This window comes from Anas acuta, chromosome Z (assembly GCF_963932015.1).
Source record: "Anas acuta chromosome Z, bAnaAcu1.1, whole genome shotgun sequence".
Lineage (NCBI taxonomy): Eukaryota > Metazoa > Chordata > Aves > Anseriformes > Anatidae > Anas > Anas acuta.
In genome coordinates, this window is record NC_089017.1 from 34,394,818 (window position 1) to 34,422,644 (window position 27,827).

Below are 27,827 nucleotides of genomic sequence, written 5' to 3' on the forward strand. Positions count from 1 at the left end.
TTCTGTTAACATCTTAATAATACTAACAAAGAATGAAAATAATAATAAAATTCATATGTATATGCAGAACCAATGTTCTGCATGCAAACATATAAATCCTATTTAGAAGATGGCTGAAAGGAATAATGGAGGGAATGTAAAAGAACAAGGGAGGCAGAAAAGCAGGAAGGAGAGATGGAATTATCAGGAAGGGAAGAATGAAATTCTGGATTGTTCCAGCCATCTAAAACAGAATATGTTTTCAATCTTTGAACAGCCTTTACTCCCATAAAGTTAAACTGTGAAGCTTTTGTCCACAGTGTTTACACAAGGATTTTTATTCTGTGCAAGACTGTGCCTTTGTTACAAGTTTCTTTACAGTCATGTAACCTGTCACCACTTACATTCTTTACCTATGTGTCTTGTGAAGAGCCATCAGCCAGGAAATGATTTGCCCATAATTAAGTGTTCCAAACCTGAATTTATAACACTTACCAACCATATGTAAAAAGTATGTATGAACACAAGTGTTTCTTTCTGGTATCATAGTTGTACTCATTGGTATTTCTAATAGCAGTATGACAGAAAGATTTTATGTCTGAGGTGTGGTTGCTAACCTAATGGTTCCTTTAAGACTCATACCATTTTATATGAATGTAGAAGAACAACAATTTTCTTAAAATCATAGAATATCCAGAGTTGGAATGGATCCATAAGGATAAGAGTCCAACTCCTGGCACCACACAGGTCTACCCAAAAGTTTAGACCATGTGACTAAGTGCACAGTCCAAACGCTTCTTAAACTCCAACAGGCTTGGTGCAGTGACTACTTCACTGGGGAGCCTGTTCCAGTGTGCGACCACCCTCTCAGTGAAGAACCTCTTCCTGATGTCTAGCCTAAACCTCCCCTGCCTCAGGTTGACACCATTCCTGCGGGTCCTATCACTGGTGACTAAAGAGAATAGATCAGTGCCTGCCCCTCCATTCCCCCTCATGAGGAAGCTGTAGACCATGATGAGGCCTCCCCTCAGCCTCCTCTTTTTCAGGCTGAACAGGCCCAGTGACCTCAGCCACTCCTCATATGTCTTCCCCTCTAGGCCTTTCACCATCTTCGTAGCCCTCCTCTGGACGCTCTCCAACAGTTTCACAAACTTTTTGTACTGTGGTGCTCATTTTCATAATGATGAAGTAATCATTTCGTAATCATTGCCAGAGGAGATGGATGACTTTAGTCTCCAGTGGAGACTTCACTGGATCTACATAGCAAGATGTTTCATATTTCCTACTTCTGTCCCAGCTCCTGTCCTTCCTCAGTGTTGACCTTCTAATTTGGTTTGTGCGTAATACAAAATACTGCTTGATGAACAGACTTTGTCATCACCTTAATCTCTTCTCTCTCAAAGGAAATAAACAAAATAAAGGAAAAACACTTTTTTCCCTTAGCAAAAGGAAGATGTAGAAAACTGTCTCTTATGAGAACTCAGCATCAGCCAAACTGATCGTGACTATTTTCCCTAAGTTCATGGGTACAGTGTACCCGACTGCCTAACTTTGGTGATGCTGAACTCATAGAAAGCAAAAAAGACAGTGGGAGAGAGAGTGGCAGTATGCATCCTAAACAGATAAGTGCAAACATGCATAGATAGGAAAATGGTAAATACAGATGAGTCACAGATGCGAAAAGGAAATGTGAAAAGAGAAAACTAAACACAATTTAATCTCTGGAAAGGAACAAAAAGCTGACTTGGAAAGCAAGTTTTCCTACTCTGCCTACTTAGAATGTATAAAAAAACCTGTCATTTCTTTCATAATTTTTTTTTTTAATGTGGTGGTCAGAAAAAAAAAAATCATAATAACTGCATAAGATAGACTTTTCAAGTTCTGACATTTCGAGTTTCACTCTTAAAGAATGAATTTTATGCACAGGGATTGTCATTATTACATGTGCAATATTCCATTTGTTTGCTGAACTGTAAGTTTATTAAATGAATTCAATCTGAGTATATGAGCTAGATAATAAGGTGAGGCCATAGCAGATGAGAGAACTAAGTCTGTTAAGTTTGCAGCACAGAACAAATTTTACTTGTCTGTTTCATGAGTAGATTTGATTCAATTGTAAACTTGGCTGTGATAGTGTTGCATACATCTGCACTCACATTCAGAAACTTATTTGGAGCAAGGTGATTAATAAAATATAGAGCATAAAATTCTATATAAAATTAAGAAGACTATGAATGTATGACTGTAGATTACAAGGGCATAGAACATTTTTCTTATGTAATTTATGGAGATTCTCTGCTGTTACTCTTAGAATTCTTAAGAAAATATTTACCCTAAAAAGTTCCTCGAATAATGACATGAAGGTTCATCAAAAACTAACTGTAGAAGAAGCAGTATTGTGAAGTCCAACAAACACTGTTTTTTAAAAAGTACTGTGAATATATTTTCCAATCTCTTACATGAAGCTCATGAGAAGCTAAAAGAGCCCATTTGATATCTTGTCTGACACAGAAAAACAAAAACAAAAACAAACCAAAAAAAAAAATGGGGGGCGTGGGGAAGGAGGGTGGAGGAGGAGAAAGAAGGAGGTTTTAGGAGGTTTTTAAGAAATGAAAGTAGAATTTTTCCACTTGGGATATTTGCACCCATATTGATTAGTCCAAAAGCACAATAAAATGGAACTGGAATTCCAGAAATTAGCACAATATTATTATTATTATTATTATTATTATTATTATTATTATTATTATTATTATTATTATTATTATTATTATTATTATTATTATTATTTTATGAGAGAAAGAAACAGTCTTCAAGGGTGTGTTTTGATCCTTCATTTCATTGTGGAATTTCTTCTCAGAATTCAAAGAGTAGGTCATTGCAATTCATTGACTGAGGACTCAGCCTGTCAAGGCCTGGCAGTGGCCCAGCTCTGCCCTTGCAAAGGGATTCCCTCAAATAACTGGATAGCAGATAATTCACTTCAGATAGACTCTAGAAATGCATTGTGTTGGGCTATAGTTAAGAATTCTTGTTTCATCTGTGTGTCAGTACTTATTATGTGCCCTTAGAACAATAATTCTGGTGTTTGAGTTATCTGACAAAAACAGGCTGGTCTACTCTTTTAGGAGTACTGAATAATTTTGAAGCTTAGACTGGCATATTGCTGGAGTTCCTAAACCATTGGAGCAGACAGAAGCAAAAGAAGGAAGCTTGTTTGGGCAGGGTCTGGGAAAAACCATTCTGGCAAGCAAGAGAGGTACATGTCCCTGAAAAAAAAAAAAAAAAAAAAAAAAAAAAAAGTGCAACTAGGTAGGTTTTTCATAAAATTAAAAAAAATTGTTTCCCAAATAGCTCTTTGAGAGTTAACAGACATAATCTTATATCCATTTTAGAGAGGAGGCTTTTGCCATGAATCAGGATAGGTCCAGTCTTGGTACCTTAGTAATCAAAAAATAGTATATTAACTATGTACGGCCTGTTGGTTGAATTTGTTGTCTTATTGCTACAAAGACTGTACAAGAAGGGTTTGTGGAAAGAGAGTATTGGTAGTGGGCATAGGTTTGTATGCACCTGTCAATCCCTGGAGCTCATTCCCACATAGATGCCACAGATAAAATTTGTTTCTTGCTACAGGAGAAACAAGAAAATCCCATTCCTATTTCATGTCAGCAAAAAATAGATATTTTTCCTCGCCTCTCCTATTCTCAGCTATTTCTGTGGCTTGGTGCATGGTCATTGTGATGAACGTAATGGCTGCTTAATGACAAGTGTGACCTTATAGCTGTTTTGGTTTTGTTTCTGTTTTGTTTGTTTGTTTGTTTTTCCTGAACATATAAATGGTCATTACAGTTATCTTCATGGTTAACTTGCAACCCAGGTGCTGTCCAATTAAATAATTCAGGTGTCACTCTGAAGTAGCTGGGTGCATTGGGAAGAGATCTGTATAGTGAAGAAGCTTAGTATTTATTGCTTTTTTCTTTCAGAGACAAATCCAAATTGTCCAGAAATGCAAAGATGCAGTTTATAAGCAACCTGTATTGCAAGGCTAACATTTTACCCCAGTACTACCCCAGCTTTTACTCATTATATTGGTTATTTACACAAAATACTGAGAAGCTGCTGAGTGATCTAGCAGTTTCTATTCTCTCTGGACTACCAGTAAGACTTATTCATCTCCAGTGGTTTCTAATCTGTCTGACTGAAAAGGCTGGAGTGAGCCTGTCCACATTTCTGGAACAGTTACGAAAAAAAAAAAAAAAAAAAAAAAGCTTGACCTGGTCTTATAAACAAACACTGTAATTGTAAAAATCAAGTAGTATGTTTTAATTTCTTTGCTAAGTATTTTGAAACTAATGGATTACAAGGGAAAAAAAAAAAAAAAACACTGCTATACTGCTATAATAATGGTTGGATTTGATGATCTTGAAGGTGTTTTCCAGCCCAGATGATTCTACGATTCTATATTCTAGCTTCAAAACACAGAAAACACAGTGTGGTTTTAAGTTGGATAAGGTCCAGAGAATTAATATGCTAATTATCCATCATCTGGATGTGTTTATTAATGTACACATAGACATGTTTGAAATAAATATTAGCTAAATTAAATGGACTTTTAAGAATTTGCCAATGAATTTTCAAATTATCTATCTATTAATTAATTATTTCTTTGGCCCTTCCCAAAGGCTAGAAATTTCATTCTAATCCATTTTTTTTAATTAATTTGGCTTCATAAACAAATTATTTCAGCTAAGATTTTGTAATGCTAATGGAGTATTTTTCATAGAGGCAGAAGAGGGAGTGGTGACTTCTCAAACAGTAAAAATTGTGGTTCCTGCAGAAGTATAATTGCTGTGAACAGCATGTAACTTGGTAGTAAAGCTCTGTAGCAAGGGAACATCATGTTGTTAATGGTCTGCTGGTAGCTGGAATTCTCTCACCCATGGAAACATTCCGTGAGATTTCCAGCATGTACTGATGTTAATTAGTCCTCTGTGTCCAAATGGAGGGGCCAGTTGTCTTCAGTAGTGACTGTAGTAGATCTCCTAATTTTGATGAAGGTCAAATCTCCTTTGCAGTCAATGCAGATCAATAGGTTTAGTCTAGTATGTAAGCCCTACCTCTGTAAATAAGTCTTACAGTTCTACCCAGTAGTACTGCATTCTGTAAGCTTTATTTGATTCCTTTCTGCTAAGACAATATCATGTTTTTTTTTCTTCTTCCACCAAGAAGTCAGCTGGGCTTTGTCATTGACTCCACATAGAACAAAGTCTTTGCAAGGAGATGTCTGCTTTTTTCTTGTTGTTCTTGTTGGTTTTGTTTGTTTGTTTGTTTGTTTGTTTATTATTATTATTATCTCAGAAACCAGTGGACACATTCAACAAGCCAAACAGTTACTTAACAAAAAGAAAAAAAAAAGTTGTATTACACCAAAGCTTTGAACAGCTTTTGATCCTAGCAGCTGCTTTGCAAGGGCTTCTGCTGACAAAAAGCCCAAAAATGTGAGATCAAATGTCAAAACAAAACTGTGCAATTTCTAATGAGCGGTCTGGAGAAAAAGTCTTACAAGGAGCAGCTGAGGGAGCTGGGGTTGTTTAGCCTGGAGAAGAGGAGGCTCAGGGCAACCTTATCCCACTCTACAGGTACCTTAAAGGAGGCCGTAGGGAGGTGGGGGTTGGTCTATTTTCACACATACCTGGTGATAGGACAAGGGGTAATGGGCTAAAATTGTGCCAGGGGAATTTTAGATTGGATATTAGGAAGAACTTATTTACCGAAAGGGTTGTTAGGCATTGGAATGGGCTGCCCAGGGAAGTGGTTGAACCACCATCCCTGGAGGTCTTTAAAAGACTTTTAGATGTAGAGCTTAGTGATATGGTTTAGTGGAGGACTTGTTAGTGTTAGGCCAGAGGCTGGACTAGGTGATCTTGGAAGTCTCTTCCAACCTAGATGATTCTGTGATTCTGTGATTTAGTCAGTTAATTGGTCCATCCTAAACCACTCTAATGCCATGTTCAGCACAAGTCTGGTGATGTTCTTTTGTGACAACAGCCACCTAGAGCGCTATAGTAAATATCTGGTCTGTTGCTTACAGTCAGTAAGTGGACAATTTTAGGTTTATTTGATGCATTTTGCATATACATCTGCTCTACTCTGCACTAGTGCGACCTCACCTCAAGTACTGTGTGCAGTTCTGGGTACCAGAGTACAAGAAGGACATTAAACTGTTGGAGAGTGTCCAGAGGAGTGTGACTAAGATGGTGAAAGGCCTAGAGGGGAAGACATGAGGAGTGCCTGAGGTCACTGGGCCTGTTCAGCCTGCAAAAGAGGAGGCTCATCACAGTCTACAACTTCCTCACAAGGGGGAGTGGAGAGGCAGATGACCTATTCTCTGTAATCATCAGTGATAGGACCTGCGGGAACGGTGTTAAGCTGAGGCAGGGCTAGGCATCAGGAAGTTTAGGCTAGACATCAGGAAGAGGTTCTTCACACTGGAACAGGCTCCCCAGTGAAGTAGTCACTGCACCAAGCCTGTTGGAGTTTAAGAAGCATTTGGACTGTGCACTTAGTCACATGGTCTAAACTTTTGGGTAGACCTGTGCAGTGCCAGGAGTTGGACTCTTATCCTTATGGGTCCCTTCCAACTCAGGATATTCTATGATTCTATGATTCTATGATACACAATTATCACAGGTGGAGTTACCTATTAGATACTTACTACAAATATCTCCTTTTTCTATGTATTGCATTATTAAATTTGCATCTTTTTTGCAGATTTAGATTTAAATTTTTTATTTTCCCTTAAAAATATGTTTGTAGGAACTTCCATTAGACCATTTACACTATTAACAAGGGTACTTGGTCTGGCTGGGATGAAGTTCACTTTCCCCACAGCAGCACAACACAGAAGTGTTGTGCACTGCACTTATAGCTAGAACAGAATTTGTTTTGCAGCAATGTCTTGTCTATTGCTGAGTAGAGCTGGCACAGCACTAAGGCCATCACTACAACACTCCATAAAGCCACTGGGCTGGGAGTGGCAAGAGGTGGGGAGGGAACACAGCCAGGGCAGCTGACCTAAACAAACCAAAGGAATATTGTGTGTCACACGATGTTACGCACACCAATAAAACCTGGAGAATGGGAAGAAGAAGGGGGTACTCTCGTGAAAACACTGGTCTTCACAAGAAACTACTGTGTATACACACAGGTCCTGCATTCCAGGAAGTGGTTGAACATCACTTGAGGATAGGAAGTAGAAAATATTTTTTCTCCTTTTGCTTCTGCATGGCCTTCTTTTTTTTTTTTTTTTTCCTTTCCTTAAACTGTTCCTATATCAAATGTGCAAGCCTTTTTTCATTTTTTCTCCATTTCATTTTTCATTTTCTCCCCCTATCCCTTTCTCCATCCTATCCCTTTACATCCTCATCCAGTTGAGGAAGGGGAGTAAGAGACTAGCTGTGTGGTGCTGACATTGCTCATCAGTGTTAAACTACCCCAGCAAGTAATTATGCAAAATGCACACCAAGCCATTATACAGCCCTGTCAATTGTCCCAGGAATGAAAGTTAAGGCAGAACTGTAGCATGTGGCCAACAAGATAATACAGACAACAATATAATACACAATATAATATACAATATAATACAAACCAATATTTCCAGTCAGGAAGTTGGAAGAATTTAATGTTGTGTGTACACTCCACATAATAGAAACCTTTCTCACTACCCATCCCAGTCATGTCTGACAAGTTGTAATTTTTTTTGCCATTCTTAGAAAATCTAATTTCTCTTTCCATGACTTCAGCTGAGTCATGGACACCCATTCATTAATGCTATAATATCTTATTCATTGATGAGGAACTCACCGTATGAGCTGGAGCTTCTGTGTAGATACAGCAGTATCTGCCAATTTGCCATCCTGTAGAAATATCTACAGAAGCTCATGTAGATCAACTGAGCTGCCTTTTCCAAGTATTACCTGCTTACTATCAGTACCAAGACAGTTATGAAACTAAAGGTTCATGACTAATTTTGCTGCTTGTTTTCTGTGCGTCATCATGACATTATTGACAACCTAAATCCAGAATAGACATGCACCTGTATCATCTATAACAAAGTAACCTGGGCACCCATATTCTGTCAGACTATTTGTACAGATGTTGCACAGAAAAAAAAAAAAAAAAAAAAGGTTTAAAATGAAGCAAGAGTCCACAGTCTTAATATTGTTGTTATCCAATCAACTCACCACCCTTCCCTCTAAAATCAACATTTGAAGATGTATCCGAGCGTGTAAGTCCTACAGACAACATTGTTTAAGGCAGTAGTTTGCAAGACATGATTTTTCAGTATATACAGCAGTGAGAATGAACAAATTGGACTTTTGATCTCTTAAAATAAGAGAATATTACATTTATCCATCTCAGTGGTGAGTTTTTTATTTCATTGATATCTTTTTTATTAAAATTTGCTTTGAAACTTGATTTAGTTTTTCTGTAGTTAGTATCCTTGAGCAAGATAAAGGTTATAGGTTAAATTATCTAAATAAAAGCCTAGAATAACATTGGCTTTCTTGGCTGGTTTTTACAGAAATAGTACTCTGCCCAAGATTGTTAGCTTAGCAGGAGAGCAAAGATACTGCAGATCCAAGGGCAAGTGCCAAAAGGGATGTGTTTATTCAATTGTAACACTGGCTAAGGCTGTGAGTTGCTGCCAGTTCCTAATTTCCCAGAATGATTTAAAGGGACTTGTATGGGGACACACACTTATGAGATGACCTGAGATGTATGAGACTGTAAATGTAAAAGTAAAGTTCAAATGGAATGCACATGGGTTTCTCTCAGCAGGCCAGACAAACACAGGCATAGTTAACTCTGTTAACTATGACCTCCTCAGTTAACTCTGACCTCCTCAGTCCATGGCATGGGTGCCTGTTTGTCAGGAGAGTACATTTTCAAGGAAACACTAGTTTGATGGGGTTAAATAGCTAAATGGCTGATGCCTATCATCCTGTTACCCCAAGCTATTTCTCTTCCTAGTTGTTCTCAACCAGTTCCTGTACTGCAAGCCTTCATGGAATTACAGAATCATAGAATGGCTTGGCTTGGAAGGGACCATAAAGATCATCTAACTCCAATGCCCATGCCACTAAATCAGGTTGGCCAAGGTCCCATCCAACATGGACTTGAACTCCTCCAGGGATGGGACATCTACAAGTTCTTTGGGGAACCTCTTTCCAGTGCCTCTCTACCCTTACAGTGAATAATTTCTTCCTAATGTCTAATCTAAATCTATGCTCTTTTAGTTTAAGACCATTCCCTCTTGTTCAATCATTATCTACCCAAGAAAAGAGTTCCTCCCCATCCTTTTTATAAGACTCCTTTAAGTATTGAAAGGCTGCAATGAGGTCTCGCCAGAGCCTTCTTTTCTTTAGGCTGAACAGCCCCACTTTTCTCAGCCTTTCCTCATAAAAGAGGTGCTCCAGCCCTCTGATCAACTTTGTGGCCCTCCTCTGGACCCACTTTAACAGGTCCATATCTTCATTGTGATGGGAGACCAAAACCTGGGTGTAGTACTTTAGGTGGGGCAGAGCAGAGGGGGGCAATCACCTCTCTCAACGTGCTGACCACTCCACTTTCGATACAGCCCAGGACACTGTTGGCCTTCCGGGCTGTAGGCATGCACTGCCAGCTCATGTCAAGACTTCATCCACCAGAAGTCACTCTGCGAGGCTGTGCTCTGTCAGTTCTCCTAGTCTGTCTTCATGTCTGGGATTGCCCCAGCCCAGATGCACTTTGCACTTTGACTTGTTGAAACTCATTAGATTCACATGGGCCCACTTCTCCAGCCTGTCCAGGGACCTTTGAATGGCACATCTTATTTTGCTGTCCGCTGTACCACTCAGCTTGGTGTCATTTGAAAACTTGTTGAGGGTTCACTCAGTCCCATTACCTATGTCATTGATGAAGATATTGAAAAGCAGCAGTCCCAAGACAGAATACAGATCATCACCAGCCTCCACCTGGACATAGAACCATTGATCACAACTCTCTGGGTGCAGCCATCCAGCCTATTCCTTATCTTCCAGGTGGTCTACCCTTCAAATCCATTGAGATTTTCCAAAATAATGATTAGGATGTTTTGTTTGACCATGTCAAAAGCCTTACAGAAGTCCAAGTAGATAAAATCGGTTGGTCTGCTCTTGTTGACTGATACAGTCACTCCATCATACAAGTCCAGCAGATTGGTCAAGCACAGTTAGCCCTTGGCAAAGCCATGCTGGCTGTCCTGGATCACATCTTTGTCTTGCATGTGCCATTGCCTTCAGGGAGATTCATTCCATGATCTTGCCAGGCACAGAAGTGAGTCTCATTGGTCCGTAGTTCCCTGAGTCTTACCTTCTACCCTTTTTAAAACTGGGTGTGATGTTCTCTTCTTCCTGTCACTGGGCAATTCACCTGACAGCCATGATTTTTCAAATCTGATGGAGAGTGGCTTGGCAACTACATCAGCTCATTCCCTCAGGACCCTGGGATGCATGTCATCAGGCCCCATAGACTTGTAGTTGTGTCAGGAGGTCACAAACTTGCTCTTTATTTACAGTGGGAGGGACTCTGCTCCCCCAGCCCCTGCCTAGATGTTTGAGGACTCAAGAGGTGTGGGAAGCCTGACCCCAGTGAAGACTGAGACAAAGAAGTTGTTAAGTACCTCTGCCTTCTCCTCATCTATTGTTACCAGTTCTCCACATTCGTCAGAAGCAGTACACATGTGTGTGGAAACATATCTGTCTTTATCATCACAATATGCTGATGCACTGTAAATTAATGGACAATATCTAAATTCTGTTTCTCTGCTTATATTCTTTGTGAGTTACAATTTATATTTATTCCTGTTTCCTCAACATTAAAATCAGGAGCTGGTACACTGCCTGTATAGAGGGATAAATTGCGTAATGTAACAGTATGAAAGCACTAGGGAAAATGATTGTTTTCAATGCTTTTACTTCCAAAACTTGTTTGGGGTCATTTATTCTACTGGAAATATATATAGAATCATAGAATCACAAGGGTTAGAAAGATCCAAGATCATCTAGTCCAACCATCCCCCAACCACCAATATCACCCACTAAACCATGTCCCTAAACACTATATCCAACCTTATTGCATTCCAAACTGCTGGCAGTGCTGTAAGGCTTAAAAAGTATTGTGTACACTGTAAGTTTTTTACATGGGACAAAGCTGTGACATTTCCATAGCATTCTCTCACCAGTCATTAAGAGGTTGACACAGCTGTCTCAGTCTTGAACAAAAGATACCAATTACTGGAGAAACCAAACACTGACAGTAATTTCTGTAACATGATTTTCTGTGCACCTAGATGGCTTCTCATTGCAGAATTGCTGCCATTCTTATAAACACTGATTTTTTTGTTTGTTCTCTGCTTGTTACCAGAAAATGAGTCTGTGACAAATTGTTGGATCGAGCAATAAAATTTGTTGCAGTGCTGCCACAAAGCAAAATGAAATGTAAATAATTCTGAAACTGCAGCCGACATTCAAACTTCTCCCCTCATGTGTGTGCTCCCTCTTGTTTCCTCATTTGGAATTCGCTTTTTTATTCCTCAGAATAGCACACCATTTAATTTAGGTTTTCTTTCCGTAAACATGATTCTCTCTAATCTTTCTGTTCCTGAAGTTCTTCTTTTTTGCCACCCTCTTTCTTCTGCAGTATTATCCATCTACTCACCTGCTCACTTTGATCTTTGTTATGCCTCCACAACAAGAAGCTTTTCCTCTGAGCTAAACAGGATTATTTTTTGCAAGAAAAAAAAGAAAATGCTTTCCCCTATTATCTGAGCCATTTTGATACTTTGCATAACAGACCTTGTTTCATTAAAAGTCTCCTTTTTCTTTTCAGAGGAATTTTCCTCTGAAATATTCAGGTAGGCCTAACTAAATTATAAATGTCAACATGCACTCTAGAAGGAACTGCCTATGTTTCTGAACTTAGCCTCTCAAGCAGGGAGTTTCAGGCTCTGTTCAAAATTGTATCTGTTTTTTGTTTGGTTGGTTAGTTTTTGTTTGTTTGTTTTGTTTTGTAGAAAAGGAGGTGTGTTTTTTTTCTGACCAAAATACGTACAAACATCAATTAGTGAATTTGCCATGGGTGAGATTTAAGGACATTCAAAAGATTGTATGGAGATAGCAAAATAAATAAATAATAAAATAAAATAAAATAAAATAAAATAAAATAAAATAAAATAAAATAAAATAAAATAAAATAAAATAAAATAAAATAAAATAAAATAAAATAAAATAAAAAATCATTTAGAGTAATTTGAAATCACTGTATGTTCTCCTGACTTGACAGTGAAATGCCAGTGAAAAACAATCCCATCTCTAAAAGTATGAATAATTTGGAGTATTCTTAAGATGCTATGAATACAGCATGTAAAGAGAGTACTGCCGGCAGCTTTCTCTGCTGTCATCACTTCCACCCTGCTTTTTTATCTCTCCTCAGCTATCCATTGTGTAGTCAGCAGGCACTGTCAATCTGAGGTATAGAGAACGATATTTCTTCTTTTTCTCTTGCTTCTATGACAGTGGGTAAAATGCTTTTCAATGCAGTTGTACATTCTTCCTTCTGATATGATGTTGTATCCTCTTTCTTCAAACAAATACCAGCTAAAAATCTGAATATATTTCATCCTTTTTTTCTTACTCCGAAGGGGCTGACATCAACCTTACTGAAAAAAAAAAAAAAAAATTAACTGTAATAGGAAACTTAGAGCAGCCTGGTGTTGCATAGCTATTCAGATTCGATCGTGGGCATTTATAACTGTCCTTGAACAGAAATACTTCTGTTTGTATCAAGTTTTCAGAATAAGTCCTAGGGGGAAAATAAAAAAAAAAAAAAAAAAAAAAAAAAAAAAAAAAAAAAGTGTGTTGGGAGGGAAGGCAGGATGGACTTATTTTTGGTTAGAAAAGTCATCAAAAGAAATAAATATTCTGATCCTTAGGAATAACTTTTGTTCTGTGATTAATTTCACCAAGTGCTATTTTGAACTATTAAGAAATATTTCTATGAAATCATAGAATGAATTCCCATACCATAATCTGGAGAATTTGCAGTTAGTAATGACCATGGCTGATGTCCCTACCTATTGCTCTTGCTTCTCCTTCTAGTGGTACAATCAGCTTCATCCATTACTAACCTGTTCTCCATACAGCAGTTCATTCTAAGGAAAATTTATCGTTGATATATCCAACAAGGCCTGAAAATAGAAAACAGTGACAGAGCTATTCTGTCTCTTGTTTTATACTTGCTTTAAAGAGAAATCTATAAAGCAAAACAATTTTTGTGACAAGGATTTTCCCACGGTTGTGTATAACTTGCTGATCAAATAACCTGAATTGTGTCTGTCTGTCTGCTGCATCCCCTCCTGCCTTCTCCAATAGCCCTGCTTCACCCAGATTACTAAGGGACATAAATACAGTTACAAAGGAACTGGACAGGGGAACCAGTTCTAAGAATTCAGAAGTTTTGTGATTAGAATACTGAAACCTATAATACTTATATGCTCTGAAGTGTCTCAATGCCCATGCAACTTCAAAGGTTGAATCACCTATGACTTCATTTGCTTTCTGTTTGACCACATCTTCCCTCTTCAGCATCTATTTGATGTATTTTCTTCCTTGTTGGTCCTTTGATTTGTCAGCTACCATTAAGGAAACTGCATATACTCATCTGTATACTCACAGCTGTAATCTGTATTTCTAAGGTAACCCTGAATTTATGTGCACACAAGATTTGGGAAATCCTAAATGTCAATGTAATATCTGTGTATGCCAGTATGTCACTTAGTTCTGAAAGTCTGGATCATATTTCTTGCTCTCAGGTAAAACAGTATTGTTTGACCATGCCTATAGAAGTGCAATGAAGTACCAGCATGAAGATAAATGAATAACAGGATTCATCATATCAGGTTAAACTGGCCCTACTGAGCCAGAAGAGGCAAAGGAAAACTGTAATAAAAATAAATCTGACAAAGAAGAATGAAGGTGGCACTAAACAAAACACGCAAACAAACTAAAAAAGAAAAAAAAAAAAAAAAAAAAAAAAAAGCTGTTTTAATATTATTGCATTTAATAAAGTGCCTAAGGTCAGATAATCTCTTCCTCTTGCTCAGCTCTGCAACCACCCCACCCTCCATGGATTTCTGTCCTGCTGATTTTTCTTCTTCATCCCTTTGTTTTTCACTTGCTTTCTACCTGCCTTGCCCGAAAATTAGGTTTCTACCCTGCTGGACTGTAATTATTTCTGGCAAGGACCACAATGTGCTGCAATCATTGTGCTTGCAGAGGTTTGTTTTGGCTCAGTGATTTCCTAGCATATTTTCCTAGGAAGAAATAGGACACAGCTAGGGTTTTGTCAATGTTGTTGTTGTTTTCATTTTTATTTTTCCTAGAAGTTACTGCTGTACACATTAAGATGTTTCAAGATGATCTACAATGAGATAGTGAGAAGACCTTTCCAGCTTTGTTTTGTTTTGTTTTGTTTTTCTTTTCCTGCTTTTAAGAACAAACCTTATCCATTTCACTCAGGCAAAATTTGTAGAGGAAAATGATAAGTAGTCTTCTGTGCTGTGGTACCTTCATTTTTTCTTTTCACTATAAAACTAAGACAGTATTTTTCCAGGTGGCTCTCAATCACCTCCTCCTGTGAGGAGCCCAGCAGAGCTGGTGATCTCTACTCTGTCACCTCTTCCTTTCCACTCTTCATCTTCCTCCTATAACAAGTTAATCAAAGGATAATAAAGGAAGGTACCCTGTTTCACCTGTAAATATTAAATTCAGCCTCTCACAAACACAGAAGCATTTAAAAGTGAACAACCTGAGCTGCTGTCTACTATACTTTACATATAGATGTAAATTACATACATTACATTTTGATATGGGCATATCAAAAAGAAGTCAAACTTTACAGCTACATTTAGTAAGAATCACAATGCCCATTAATGCTGCTTTTGCAGCTCATTGGTGCAGTTTTTATTGGTGTCTTAAGAGCTATTCTTGCATGTCTGTTTCAGTTGGGTTTCATCTGAAGGTTTAACTCATTCAGTGCAATGAAATACATTTTTGTATTTCTAAGGAGTGTTAACATCAGCTTTTACATATTTGTAAAGAAGAGATGAAAAAGTAGATTAAAAAGAAAAAAGCTTGTACTGTTGTTGGAATTCACACTTGTACACTGAGATGCCTCAGGCAATTACCCAAAAGAACCATTTCAAGCCAATAAATTGTGTGAACACTGACGAAGGAAAAAAGGAAATCAAAAAAAGACCAATCCCACAATACCCAAAGTGAGGAACACAAATAAATAAATAAATAAATAAATAAATAAAATAAATATCTTTTAAAGTAATTGAGTTTAACATCAACAGTTGAAACTACTGGCTACATGGAAGTAATAACGTAGCACAAAACATCTGGGCAAAAGGAAGTTCTTTTTTGTTCTTCTCTGAACATATGTTTTTTTTGTTGTTCCAAAACAAAATAGCTGAGGAATTAAATGATAGTTTTTCGTTGTAATATAAGTATATTATGAAAAAAAATAGAAAACTATTTTATAGATACAGTTTGAATCAGATCAGCATAAAGAAAATTGTTCAGTTTAAACTAATCTCTTTCACAGCAATTCCAAAGAATGTCTCAGGTTAGCCTGACTGCTACTGCAACTCTTTCCACTACTTTTATTTTTCCAGGGCAAACAAGTCTTAAGCATACATTACATTTTAACTTTGTTTTTTTGTTTGCTTGTTTTGTTATTTTGTGGGTTTGTTTGTTTGTTGTTTGTTTTTTTTGCTTGCTTGCTTGTGTTGTTTTGTTCATTTACTTTTGTGTTGTCTTATATATATCATTTTTATATGTATATATTACTTATATATAATTAAATGGTCTGGATCTCAATGCCTTATTAACTTATATCTCCTTTTAGTTTTTCACTGAGGCTGAACAGAAGCTACAACTGTATAGAAGGTTTAAGCAGGACTACAGTAGTTTTAAGCAGGAGGCTGGTCTTTTTCAAGATGAATGGCTCTGAGGAACTATGTCACTTCTTTTCCTTTAAAGAAGTAAAGCTTTCTTTTTTTGTGTGTGTTAGTTATCAAGTGGGTTTCTAGGTTTTTATTAATCACTGTTTCTACTTCTCAGAGGCAGATGTTCAGCCAGTAAAAGGAGGCTGGGAACAGAGAACCCAGATGTTTTCCTTTGGCACTGAAGTTTTATATATGTTAGAGCAGTAGCATCTGTAAGCCATTTTAATAAGGCTCTGGGCAATGTTCTGCTTTAACAACATTGATGTGTTGTTTATCAGTTGTCTGCAACGATTTATCCACCAACATACTGGGAAATAGCACTCAGTAAGATGTCAAATGCATTTACGATTCTTGAAACTAGATGAGTAAATTACAAACACAAAATTCTTACTCATTATTTGAAGGAAAAGAAATCATCAGAAGGGTAGACCTCCAGCAAAATGGATGGATTTGTTTGTTTGTTTGTTTGTTTGTTTAGAGATACAGAGATATTGAACATTTCTGAGTGTAAGTCTTCATAAATACTATAACATATGTCCCCATGTCCTTCATCCTCTAACTACAAGAATTAAAGAATGCTAAAACACTACAGAGTACATAAGCAGAGAAATTAATCTGTACTTTTGGAACAAGTGTTGTCTCCTTATACTTGTAGTTGTAAAATTCAGAAATAAAAAGTTCATGCTTTCTTTTTGTCAAAAGAGTGTCTAGCATAAGGCAATACAATCTGATCCAACAATGAACCATGTAAAAAATTTCTGTTTCTCTCAATGTTTTACAAAACTTGTTTATTTTCTCTGGTTATCGATGTTTTAATGTGACAGAAAAAAAGACAAAGGGGCAACATCTGTGTCTGCATTTCTAATAGAAATTGTGAGAAAAGACAGGGAGCATATGCAACCCTCTTCATTAATGAAGTATTCAAGCATGATTACAGAAGCCTGATGTAAAACCGCAACTGGAATAACATTCCAGGTCTGTTCAAGATTCTGATGATTCCTCATAGCCTTTTGGTCTGGCACAAATATTCTTCAAGAGCTAAGGCGGAAAAAGAAAGTGTATGGCCAGTGGAAGTAAGGTCAGGCAACTTGGAAGGATTGCAGAAATGCTGCTCACCTTTGTAGGGAGAGAATTTGTGTGGCCAAGGCTCAATTAGAGCTGAAGCTGGACAGCAGCATAAAAAAGCTTTTTTAAGTATGACAGGAAAAGGAGGACTAGAGCAAACGTTGGTCTGTTACTTGTTGAGGACAATCACCTAATAAACAGGGACACAGACAAAGCAGAGGCATTTAATGCATTTTCTGCCTCTGTCTTCAACACCAGTGATGGGCTATGGGACCCCAGCTGCCCTGAGTAGGAGGAACATGACTGTGGGAATGATAAACTCTCAGTTAACCCCAAACTTGTATGGGATTTGCTTCTTCTCCTGGATCCATATGTCAATGAGGCCCAATCGGATTCATCCCAGAATACTCAGAGAACTGGCTGATCATAGAATCATAGAATCATAGAATCATAGAATCATAGAATCATAGAATCGTTAAGGTTGGAAAAGACCTCCAAGATCTTCTGGCCCAACCATCACCCTACTACGAATGTCACCCACTAAACCATGTCCTTAAGCATCAAGTCCAACCTCTCCTTAAACACCCCAGGGAAGGAGATGTTACCACCTCCTTAGGCAACCAATTCCAATGCCTGACTGAGAAGAAAGGTCTCCTAATTTCTAACCTAAACCTCACCTGGAACAACTTGAGGCCATTCCCTCTAGTCCTACCACTAGTTATCTGTGAGAAGAGGCTGACCCCCAGCTCCCACAATTTCCCTTCAGGTAGTTATAGAGAGCAGTAAGGTTTCCCCTGAGCCTTCTCTTCTCCAGACTAAACAACCCCAGTTCCCTCAGCTGCTCCTCACAGGACTTGTGTTCCAGACCTTTCACTAGCTTTTTAGCCCTTTTCTGGATATGCTTCAGGGCCTCGAGGTCCTTCTGATGTCCTGATGTCATCACAGGACCTCTCTCAATTATTTTTCAATGGTCTTGGGAATCCAGAGAGGTCCCAGTTGACTGGAAGCTGGCAAATGCCAATTTCCAAGAAGGGCAAGAAAGAAGATCCTAACAATTATGGGCGTGTCAGTCTCACTTCAGTGACTGGTAAAATTGTGGAGATTATTCTGGGAGTTATTGAAAAACACCAAAAGGACAATACAGTCATTGGTTAGAGCCAACATGGGTTTAGTAGAGGAAGGTCATGTCTAACAAACTTAATTTCCTTCATGACAAGATCACCCAGCTAGTTCACCAAAGGAAGCCACTCAATGTAATCTGTCTGGATTTCAGTAAAGTTTTCAATACTGTCTCTCACAGTATCCTACTAGACAAAAGGACCAGAACACAGTTACATAAAAGCTTAATAAGATGGGTGAATAATTGTCTTATGGTTCTGGCCCAGAGGGTTCTTATAGGTGGGGTTATAACAGGCTGCCAACTTGTCACTAGTGGGATTCCCTAGAGCTCCATTTGAGGACCAGTCCTCTTCACTGTTTTCATAAAAGATTTGTATGCAGGACTTGAAGGGTTTTTTATCAAGTTCATGGACAACACTAAGATTGGGTGGATCTGTTGACTCTTTCAAAGGTGGCGAGTCCTTGCAGAGAGATCTGGACAAATCATAGAGCTAGGCTATCACCAACAATATGAAGTTTAACAAGAGCAAGTACCAGATTCTGCACCTGGGAAACCTTGGTTATAAGTACTGACTGGGGGATGAGATGCTAGAGATCAGCTCCTCAGAAAAGGATCTGGTATTTTGATTGACTGCAAGTTGAATATGAGCCAGCTGTGTGCCCTGGCAGCCATGAGAGCCAACCATATCTGGGGTACATCAAGCACGGCATTGTTAGCCAGTCAAGGGAAGCGATTGTCCCACTCTACTCTGTGGTGGTGCAGCCTCACCTTGAGTATTGTGTGCAGTCTGGGGCAACACAGCATAAGAAAGATATAAAACTATTTAAGAGCATCCAAAGGAGGTCTACAAAGATGGTGAAGGGCCTAGAGGGAAAGACATGAGGAACAGCTGAAGTCACTTGGTTTGTTCAGCCTGGAGAAGAGGAGACTGAGGAGAGACCTCATCATGGTCTACAACTTCCTCACCATGGAGAGCAGAGAGGAACTGGTCTCTTCTCTCAGGTGACTAGCAATAGGATTTGAGGAAACAGCTTGAAGCTGCAACAGGGAAGGCTCAGGAGCCTGGGTATCAAGAAAATGTTTTTTACCATGAGAGTGATTGGGCACTGGAACAGGCTCTCAAGGAATGATGTCATGGCACTGAGCCTGTTGGAGTTCAAGAAGCATTTGGACAATGCTCTTAGACACATGATCTGATTGTATTTATTTATTTATTTGTTTTGAGGTGGTCCTTGGGGGACCCAGGAGTTGGACTAGATGATCCTTGTGGGTCCCTTCCAACTCAGATGTTCTATGATTCTATGGTCTCTGAAGATGTCAAGTAGTGGAAATAACCAATATTTCTTGCAAAGATACAAGGGGCTATGGGCTATAAAGGGACTATGATTGAAAAATTCTGCAGGTCAGGACTTAAATTTCATCTACAGAATTGTGTGAAAAATCAGTTCAAAGGATAACTAGCTTCTCCTAAAAAAAAGGTTCATGAATAAGAGTGGTAAGGTGCTGCATGTTAGCCAAAATCTTCTTCATGACCTGTGACCATAAAGAGAGCATCTATGGACAGTCAGAGTTAGCCTAAACCACAATGAGCATGCCTGTTTTCTGTCCTAAAATAATAATAATAATCATTGTGCATTCAGAACAGGCAAAAATCCACAGGCAAATCTTTGAGCTACTAACTTTTTAGCATTTTGAAAGGAATAACCATGAGATTTTGCTTTGGTCAGTCCAAAATTCTAGTTCAGTCTTGGGTATGAGCCCCCAGATGATTGTAAATCTGTTTTGAGTCCAAATACTTTTTCTATTCCTATCTCTAATCTGGTTATCTTCTCTTTCTTTATTTTAGTGCTTGGGTTATGGCTTGACCTCTTGCACGTAATAATAAATTAACTGTTACCATCTAAAGGTAACTTTTTTTATTCAGATGCAACTAAATTTTAGATTTCTTCTTTCTTTTTTATATGGTAGCAATTTGTTCTGCTGGAATGGGTTGATTTTTCTGAGGGAGAAAGGGATGAAGTGAAAAGATAGGAAAAAGAAGTTGGAATTTAAGGTTATATGTGTTCCAATACATGCAAAGTTCTTCACTTAGTTTTCCTGTGATGATAAACTGTTCAGTGTTTGCAATTTATGTGACATTTTTTAATTAAGCTGGGAGTTTACTGAGCACAATTTTGGCTTAAGATGTTCTTCGTTCTTCCACTGCAGAGTCTGAACTACCTTAGTTGAGTATTTTCAGGCCCCCCTGAACTGATTGCTTTACCTGGCCATAAAGTACAAGAATGGCATTTTACCATGTGTTGGTACCACCAAGTCCAGAGCTGCAAACAGCACATTTCCAGAACCATCTGAGCTGCTTGCCAGGCAGACACACATCCATTTAATATTAAGGAAGTGCCTCGATTCATAGAGAATGCAGGAGAATGCAAATCTTTATGAGGATATCATGCTCAAACAAATGTTTGAGCACTTAGAATTTTTCATCAGCTGCAGACCTACCCACAAGAGGGAAGATGTTCCTCTTTCCTTCTTGGTAAGGGCTTTCTCTTTCCTCTACTTTCTAATCCACCCTTCCCTTCCTCCCCCAACCTGACTACTAACCTCTGTGACATAGTTCATCATACACTTAAACAGGAGAAGACTTGATCTCATCAACTTATGTTTTTACTGTGTTCTGAGATGATACTTAGATATAAATATATGTTTGTGCCCATATTAGCTATGCTCCACAGGTCAAAGAACCAGACTGACTGCACTGCAGGGAAAGCTTACTTGACAGTTGTTGTAGATATTAAAAAAAAAAAAAAAAAAAAAAGTGCAAAAACATCTGTAGACTCTGGATGAGGGAGGAAAAACAAATCATTAAAGTATCATTTGTAGTATTTATATTTTGTATCAGGAACACCTCTGAGGGTCAAACAAAGTCTAATTTGAGAACTATCTATTTAAACTGGGGAAGACACGTAATGTAATGCTAATGTAAATACTTCACATTGTGTTAGGCAGAATTTAACCCAGGTGATTAAGTAAGCTAAACCAGTTTCCACATGGCTTAATCCAGTTTGCCTTCTCAGTGTCTATAATGCTGCACTATGGAGCAAACTCTCTAACATCTCTTTGAACTCCCTAGTGCTTCCAGGGTCATGTTAAACTAGAATAGGTGTTACAGGAGATCTGCAGTGAATTTCTTGGGATATAACCTGTAGGGCTATTTCAGCTGGTAAACTGAAGATTAGACTTAACTACTTTATATATAAGGAAATATATAAAATATATATAAAGGAAATCCTTTTCCCACCTCCTTGTACTATATTTTCAGCACTGATGTTTGCTGACTTCTGTTCCAGATGCTGCTGTAATTCAATGGTGCTGTACAAGTAAGAATTTAGGGACTATGTGTGCTCCTGAATATCAGTGTAAAATATGTTTACAAAATTGCTAATTAAACAGATTGCTTATTTCAAATTTTATGGGGGCAGTCAGTAGTGGCAAAAGGGAAAAAAAAAAAGTCTAATTTATTCAGATAACAATGTTAACACAGTGTAAATAAAATAATATAAATAAAATAAAATAAAATAAAATAAAATAAAATAAAATAAAATAAAATAAAATAAAATAAAATAAAATAAAATAAAATAAAATAAAATAAAATAAAATAATAAAGGACTGCAGTCTTGGTTGCCTTTCAGGAAACAGAGGTCCAAGAGCATCTATTGCCATAGTAACAAAAAGAGCAAGGGGATTTACACTTCTATATATTTCAGTGCTCTCAACCAAGAGTTAAATTGCCTTGAAAGAACAGACCCACAATGTTCATTCTTATTCTTTATGAATTGTGTGTGTAACCTCACCACCTCAAAGCTTAGGTATTGTACAGATCACTGACTACACATGCCTAAAGATGTTCAGGGACCTGTTTGAAGCCTAGATTATGTAGATAACTTTCTGTTATACAAAGTCACGAAGTTTAATATGTTGTTGATTTTTTGTTGAAAATATTTATTCAATGCCATGTTCTGTAAATCAAGTCCATAACCTAAAACACACCTAGTTTGTCATAGTAATGTACTGGAAACATTAAATCTAATGTTATTCTAATATAAGAATATTCTTTCATCTCTGATTTCACTCTGGAAATATCAGATTTTTCTGATATTTTTATAGGATTTTATAGGATTTTTCTTTTATACACATATTAATGCAACTTTTATCATTGGTGAATTTCGTCTCACAAACATATATACTTTGTATATATATATATATATATTTATACTCTGTGTTAATTCTATCTAGTAAGCTCCACTTAAAATGACTACATTAAGATTATCAGCTTGTAGCCATCAGGACATTTTGAGATGCAAATGATGTTGCCCTGACTTTTTGCTTTAAAATATTGCTCTGGTTTCAGTAATGGTGTTGTCATTTAACATTTCAGATCACAGTCTTTCGCATGGGATCAGAAGGACACCAGGATATTGATTTAGCTATCCTTACAGCATTACTAAAAGGTAATGGAGTTTCCCTTCACAGTGAGTCTGTAACAATCCAAGTGGATTAACTCTGTGTCTGTGCTGTGCTGGAACATGCATTTATTGACACTATGTACCATATCTAGATGGTAAATTTATACCATGAAATTAAAGTATATTTTTTGTTCTAACTACTGTACAAATCCAGCCCTTTCTTTAATGTTTAATATCTTTTTTTTTTTCCTGTCTCAGTCTTTATTTACCACCTACAATTGCTTATGTGTCACTAATACATCAATGGTGACCCTCACAGGTTACTTTAGACAATTAGCACTCACAACCAGCAAGCCAAAAAACTTCTCAGATTTAGATTGCTTTCATAGCTAGCAGAAAATAGAGGAGGAGGTTTTCTCCACATAGACAAAACTGGCACTATTGTAAAATGTTATCTCCAGTCATTCTAGAAAAGGTTGGGAACTCAGGAATTCCCTCCAGCCTCCACAGGTTGAGCTGAGAACTCCATTATTGGAGTTTGAGGGGTTTTAACCTTAATTTGCTCAATTGGCTATATCTTTCTAAACAATTACATGTTGCTCTTGTGCTCTTAAAAGACCATCTTACAATGAATCCCTTGTTGCTAAAATATTTCCAAATTACAGTTCATTTTAAACACTGGTCCTGCAAAGACATACAATTTAGTTCATCTCCCTTCTCCATTTGCACCATATGGTGCAAATACAGGTAAGATTTTGAAAGCTCTGAAATACATGTTCTTAACTGATCAAGCAAGGGCTGGGAGGATATACCTATCCATGTACATGGTATTTCCCCAGATGGGGTTTTAACAAATGGCATGTATAGCACCACAGTCATCTTGTTCTTGTCTGGACTGTTTTCTGTTATGTAACACAGGCCATACTCATTTTAAAAATAGAGAATAAGACATACAAAATAATTTTAAAGAGCATTATGAGAATGGGATATTATCCCTAATAAATATTAGGGAATGCACTTCAGAAGGTACCTGGGGAAAGTTCTGCTTTCTGAGGCTTTTCAGCAGTTTTCTTGATGCTGTTGACACTCCTACACCTTAGTAAGAGGGTAAATACTGATATGTGGCAGTCTTGAATTTGATCATTAAAAAACAAAAAAAATCTTTTTGAAATGGTAATAGGAACTATTCTTACTTGTTCCAGGACTGTTTTCTTCTCAGTTTCTTCCTGTGTAGGATGAAAAGAGCTATAAGAAAAGAAAAAGGGAGAAGGCCTGAATAATTTCCACCTAACCAGGAAAAAGAATATTTTACCTTTTACACAGTTATGAATCCCATTTCCAAAATGGCCTTTGAATATTTAAATTTAAGGTCTGAACAGGATCAGTAAATAAGCACTAGCCAGGATTGCAGACAGAGCTAACATACCAACCATGGAAATAGATAGAAATTATTTTGCAGCAGCAGTTTCTGTATCATTAGGCTTCTGTAGTACCACTTTCTCCTCTTTGTTCATTTTGATCAAGATACCACTTGTTTGGCCTGCAGGTAACATGACTATTTTGCTGCTACCCTGAGTTAACAAGTCTTAGCCATCTGTGTAGTTAAATCTCAAGGAATTTTGGACATCTTCACACAGAAACAATATAAATCAATGTGAAGAAAAATTAATTAATTCAAACAAAGAAAAAGGAATTGCATCCATCACCAAATTTGTCTTTTCTATCTGTAGGAAATATTTTAATTGCAAATTTCATTTTTATCTTAAATATAACTGAATTCTTCATTATCCTCAATGTAAAGCATATTTTTTTGGCATTTATCCTTCAGGCAGTCACTGAAACTGTTACTCTTGATTCCTATTAGACACAGATTGTCAAGGTGTATTTTGTCAAGGTATATTTTTGATGTTTGAATCTCAACATCTCTGGAAATCTTTAATCACCTTGGAAGAAATCCTCCTGTAAGCTGAAGGAAATAAATTATAGGCGGAAGTGTTTGTATAGGAGGGACTGTTCTATATCTGAAAAGTTCTTTTGCAATATTTACATGAACGACTGCACTATTTGCTACTCTTCCTTTTAGTAATAAAAAAATTAAAAAAATGCAAGACATCATAGTGAACTTCTGTTATCTCAGAAGGATCCTTTACCTGTGTAAGTGATGTTGACACCTCCTATCACACTTGGCTGACATGATTTTGTAATCTATTGATGGCAGCAACATCTTTGCCTTGCTCAAGAGCTAGAGGAACTAAAATTTACTCCTCATCTTCCCTGCTCCTCAGCACTTTCTGATTCTGAAGATACTCAAAGAAGATTAGATTTATCAGAAGCCACTTTATATCTTGTTAATCTGAGCTTTCTGATCACAGGGAATGAAAGTCCATATGACTTTAATCAATGTGTGCAGAGATGAAATCTCTTGTCTCAAGCAAATCAGTTGTCTTTGTGCATCTGTGTCTTTGTACAAAAGTTCTGACACAACTTGAAAGAAAAGCTGATTTGAAATGCTGCTTTATACACTTTTACACAGTTAGAAAAAAAAAAAAAAAAAAAAAAAGGCTGATGTTTAGATGGTGTATTCATCAAATCAAGACATCCATCTCAGCAATGCTGAGACACTTGCCTATCAATTTCAAGACTGAACCTGAATTATCTTGAATCTTTCAAGATAATAGATTCAAGATAATAGATTCAGAAATTAATCTCTTTCACTTTATCAGAACCATGTGAAACAGGTACAGTGAAAAGTATGAAACCAGTGTGAAATTACCTGTTACTTCTTTACAATCCAATGAGGATTTAACAATTCTTTTTAGCCATTATAGTCAAGACACTTACTAGCTAATTACTGATCCCACCCTGATGTGAGTGATTTGTTCAGGGAATAGGAGGAGGACAAGGACTGGAAACACACAAAGTATCATTTCCTGCTTGCTATGCAAAATTTGCAATGAGCTATTCTCTTTTTAATCTTGCATCAGGCACACTGCCAATGCAAGAACTCTCTTGGCCTGGATACTCCACAAGACCAAAACCCTGCACTGAATATGAGAGATTATTTCCTTGTTTGTTTTTGTGAGTCACTTGTTTAATCTCATCAGCAGATCTATCTTTCTTGGAAGTGATCTCCAATAAGCCAGGGATCCAAACTGATTATCAATTTATATTGCATGGATGTCACAACAGCATATGGCTTGTGGATTCCTTCTTAATTCTTTTTTTTTTTTTCTTCTCATCTTGAGAGACATGTAAACGTGGAAAGCAAATTTCTAATTGCGTGATTTTGTACTAAGTACATTTATTGAGACAGTTTAACTGTTTGTGCTTTTAACTTGAGCAGTTAGAGCTCAAATAGTAATGGATTTTGTTCTTTTGCAGCTGCTAATTAAGCTGAAAGTACATGACATGGAATTTAAAGTCAGCTTGTTGAGAAGTGCTAAAATATTTTTCTTCTGAAGGGGCATCAAAAATCATAGTTCACAAAGCTGTTGCAATATCTGGAACACACTAGCAACACCACTCAGGTTTCAGCTGGTGCTCCAGAAGCCCTCACAGTGAAATTGCTAATATTGAAAAAGAGGTGCTTTGTGGTCTATGCATACCGTAATTGAGTAGAGTAGAGTAGAGTAGAGTAGAGTAGAGTAGAGTAGAGTAGAGTAGAGTAGAGTAGAGTAGAGCAGAATCGGATAGGATAGGATAGGATAGGATAGGATAGGATAGGATAGGATAGGATAGGATAGGATAGGATAGGATAGGATAGGATGGAATGGAATTAGAAGGATCATCAGGTCCAACTCCTGATTCCACACAGATCTACCTAAAAATCAGAATTCAGACCATACGACTAAGAACATAGTCCAAATGCCCAAATGCTTAAACTCCAACAGGCTTGGTGCCATGACTACAGCCCTGGGAGCCTGTTCCAGTGCCTGACAACACTTTCACTGAGGAACTTCCTCCTGTTACCCAGCCTGACCCTCCCCTGTCACAGCTTCACTCCATTCCCTTGGATCCTATCGCTGGTCACTAAAGAGATTAGATCAGCACCTACTCCCCTTGGCTCCCCCTCATGAGGAAGTTGTAGACTGCAATGAGGTCTGCCCTCAGCCTCCTCTTTTCCAGGCTGAACAAACCAAGTGACCTCAGCTGCAGCTTGTACGTCTTCCCCTCTAGGGCCTTAACCATCTTTATAGACCTTCTCTGGACCCTCTCCAACAGTTTTACATCCTTTTTATACTGTGGTGCCCAGAACCATACTCAGTGCTCAAGATGAGGCTGCACCAGCACAGAGCAGAGTGGGACATCTCTTCCCTCGACTGACTAGCAATGCTGTGCTTGATGCACCCCAGGATACAGCTGGCCCTCCTGGCTGACAGGGCACACTGTTGGCTCATATTAAAATTGCAATGACTGCCATGTTACCCTTTGAGATAAGTCTCATTAAACTAATGCAGACCTGATGTCTCTGCCTGCCTTCCAGCCTGTGAATAAGTCATGATTCATGCTCACTGAGCAACCATCATGGGGTCCTGGAAGATTGTGTGATGGTCTGTCAACCATGAAATCACTGATATATAAGGATTAATGTTACCTCAGTCCAGTATGTCTCAGAGTTAGACCAGATGTCTGTTTACTGCCCCCACAGTTGTTTTTCCTATCAGCTTTGTTATTGCCAATTGATTTGCTAAATGCCAGGAATGTGCTTGTAGCAAACACATTTGAAATTCCTTTCTCCAAAAACCTTGCACTCTCTGAAACAGAAGACAATTTAAGACCTGCTGAAATGCAGAGCAGAAAGTTAATTTGGATTGTTATTTCCATTAGTCTACTTCCTTTCTTTAAATGATGATTCAAAGAGGGCACTGACGTGCTTAAAAGCATTATGGAAATGAATCTCCAACAACCATTTTTGCCTAGATAGGTCAGTTTTATGGCATTTCAACTTTTCAGATTCCTAATCATTAAGTATCCTACAGTATTGCTAGAGAATCCATCAGAGGTTTTACACTGGTCACAGTAAATCTCAGCTGCAATTTAAAAGTCTGTAGTGTATCTCCTCGGTAATCTGGGATCTTGCAAGGACATAACACTCACTTAGGATACT

At 37.7% G+C, this 27,827-nt stretch overlaps 1 protein-coding gene across 1 annotated transcript in view; it reads left to right on the top strand.

The window, feature by feature from the left end:
* The window catches only part of TRPM3 (transient receptor potential cation channel subfamily M member 3), a 430,339-nt gene that overhangs the window by 334,104 nt on the left and 68,408 nt on the right, over positions 1–27,827 (top strand). Inside the window, exon 9 of the mRNA XM_068667797.1 lies at positions 22,693–22,765. Coding sequence (XP_068523898.1) covers positions 22,693–22,765 — 73 coding nt within the window. The remainder of the gene's footprint in view (positions 1–22,692; positions 22,766–27,827) is intronic.